General features: G+C 44.8%; 1 protein-coding gene across 2 annotated transcripts in view; it reads left to right on the top strand.

Moving 5' to 3' along the window:
* The first annotated feature begins 1,405 nt into the window (after positions 1-1,405).
* LOC134436804 (F-actin-uncapping protein LRRC16A-like) overlaps positions 1,406-3,042 on the top strand; it is a 115,289-nt gene continuing 113,652 nt past the window's right edge. For both annotated transcript variants that reach the window (XM_063186156.1, XM_063186163.1), the window contains exon 1: positions 1,406-1,837. In XM_063186156.1, the coding sequence (XP_063042226.1) occupies positions 1,801-1,837 (37 nt within the window). In that variant the 5' untranslated portion in view covers positions 1,406-1,800. The remainder of the gene's footprint in view (positions 1,838-3,042) is intronic.

A 3,042-nucleotide genomic window follows, 5' to 3' on the forward strand; every position in this document is an offset into this window, starting at 1 on the left:
AATGAGCAGCATAGTTGCAATATCTACTCCATCCTTCACGGTGCACCTTTGACCTTTGACAGAGGCTTAGGTTTTTCATCTACGTCATGGATGATGTGTATTTTACAAGGTGCAATGATGTTTATTTAGACTCATCTTTTCAAATAGCTCTAAATATATAGAACTACCATAGCACTTCATAGCATAAACTGACCTAAATATAGACCATATTATTACCTAAAGAATAGGCCACTCTCTGGAGTGTAGTGAATTCTAGTTTGGAGCTGTCATAGGATGTCACTTGTGCAACAAAACCCATCATGAAAGTTCTTCTCTCCTAAATATTCCACAGTCAATTTCATAAGAAAATGTAAGAGTTTGGGAACAACAGCAACTTCGCCGTGAAGTGGTAGGCCACGCAAACTAACGGAGACGGGTCAGCGGATGCTGAGGCACATAGAGCAAAGAGGTCACCGACCTTTTGCACAGTCAATTGCTACAGAGCTCCAAACTTCATGTGACCTTCAGATTAGCCCAAGTACAGTATGCAGAGTGCTTCATGGAATAGGTTTCCATGGTCGAGCAGCTGCATCTTAGCCATAGGCTACATCACTAAGTACAATGCAAAGTGTTGGATGCAGTGGTGTAATGCATGCTGCTGTTGGACTCAAAAGTAGTGGAGATGTGTTCTATGGAGTGATGAATCATTCTTTTGCATCTGGCAATCTGATGGATAAGCCTGGGTTTGAAGGTTGCCGTTGCCAAGAAAACAGCACGAACTGCGTTGTGCCGCCACTTGTAGTAACATTTGGTGGAGGAGGACTTATGGTGCGGGGTTGCTTTTCAGAATGTGGGCTTGGCCCCTTAGTTCCAGTGAAAACACTCTGGACAATTCCTCTTCCAACCTGACGGTCCACCAGTACACAAAGCAAGGTCCATAAAGACATCACATGGATGACAGGGACAGGTGTGAAAGAATGTGATAGAACACCTTTGGGATGATTTAGAGCGGAGATTGACAGTCAGGCCTTCTCAACAAACTTCATTGTGTGACCTCACCTCACCAATGGACTTTTGAAAAAAAAAAACATTTAGACACACTCCTCAACCATGTGGACAGCATTCCAGTTTAGACTGTGTAGTAGCTCTGCAAAAGGTGGACGGACATATTGAACCCTATGGATGTGTGTGAGTTAAGGCCCAAGGCAGGTACTTGTGGTAATATAGTGTATTTTTTTTCACAAACCTTTTCTTGAAAAAATAGCTGCAGGACCTCACCTCAAGCAAACCCAACGGTGGTGATTTCACAACAAAGCAGGCAGATGTCGCTGTCTGCACACTCCGTCCGTGTCCCACTAACCCGAGGCCGCCTTGTCTCCTGATCCGACCGCGCTGCGGCGCATGACAATTGAAGGGCTCGTGCTATCGCTGGCTCCGTGAGAGACGGGGCTTTGAATGAGGAGGGTGTGTGAGTCTTCCGGGCGAGCCTACAATACTACCGAAGCTTAAATCGGGAGAGCCCTTCTCTTGGTCTCTGGTTATCTCTCAATACATGATTTTCCTCGTCAACTTCACTGTAAGCTGGCTAAAAGAAGGAGATGCGCCGAGACAAACGTGGATATACAACGCCGACATCGCAGGGGGAGGAAGACATGTAAAGTGTCCTAAGCGGCACCTGATACTGATTGAACAAGCATTAGGGAATAACCTACCTCCTCATACTACTACTCCGTTATATTTTCGCTCATTTCCAGAGCGCATTGTCTTTTCGCTCCTGGCAGGATATTATTCATGTGGATATAGTAGCCAGCCGAGTCCAGAATGACTGAGGACAGCGGTGTTCAAAAAGAACTGCTTGGTAAGAAAGAATCATTCTTGCTTGCTCAGTATGTTCAAATAATTACCCTCAATGCGCCGAATTTACCATATTCCTTTTGTTTTTGAGTTCCACTTGTCTGTAAATCAGTGCATAATTCTGTCAATCCCAGAATCGCTAAATGCGTGCGCACTCTGGGCAGCTATGCCGTGTCTGCTGACTGTGTTGTCTGTAACTGTCTTTGTTGAAGATTGAGCAGTTGTTATTGTTTTGTTTTGGGGTTTGTTAATAATTAAATACTTTATTTCGCAAAGTGTTATAATTCCGTGCTATCGCCAGTATTCACGCCTAGTTTAATTACTGTAATCCCGCTCTGAATTGCTCTCATTGTATTATGAACAGTCCATAACGCCGTGGGATGACAGTAGTAGTTCTGTCTGTAGGCGTTGAAATGCTGATAATATCTTGGCGTTGAACAATATATTCGAGATGTGGATGTGGATATATGAGAGACCGTGTATCTGCAGCCCATGAGTCCTTATTCGTGTATAGGGTACATTTGATGTAAAAATCCTCAGATTCTGACCTGTTTGGAAATGCTTTGCTGTGCGCGATGATGCTGAGCAGCCTCGTGTGCGGTGACTGTCTCTGACAGTCCCTCTGACAGTCCCTCTGCACCTCTGACTGGCGCCGTGAGTCAGTGCTTATCACTATAAGGTTAGGGTTAGTTAGGACTTTGAACTCTTTCACATTCTCAGAGATAGCTGATTGTGACTTTTTAAAATGTACTACAATTATTTAGACATTGTTTACATATCCATCTGTGATCTTAGGGCCTCGCACATCATTGTGATGATGGGGGGGGGGGGGGGGGGGGGTGTTGCACCGTCTAATAGTCTTGCCAGCTGGCTATGACTTATGCATCACATGCACCAGTGATGTCCCAGTGATGTCCCCTGTCTGTAATGTGTCAATTGCCCCTACATAATTGAGAGGTAGTGGTAGAACTACTAGGTGGACTCATTTTACGTTTTGCATTCATTAGGTTAATGTGCTCAGGGACGGTTCATGACTCCAAGGGCCCCTGGGCCTGACAGCAAGAAAGCACCCCCCTCCTCCATGGGTGTTGCTAGTTCACAGAAATATTTTGGGTTTTAGACCAGATGCTGGAGACCACATGTTGCTTGGAGCTTGGAGGTTTGTCCACTGAGAACATTTCAAAATACAGTTGTTAAGAATACGATTTT

Source organism: Engraulis encrasicolus, chromosome 2, assembly GCF_034702125.1.
Source record: "Engraulis encrasicolus isolate BLACKSEA-1 chromosome 2, IST_EnEncr_1.0, whole genome shotgun sequence".
Lineage (NCBI taxonomy): Eukaryota > Metazoa > Chordata > Actinopteri > Clupeiformes > Engraulidae > Engraulis > Engraulis encrasicolus.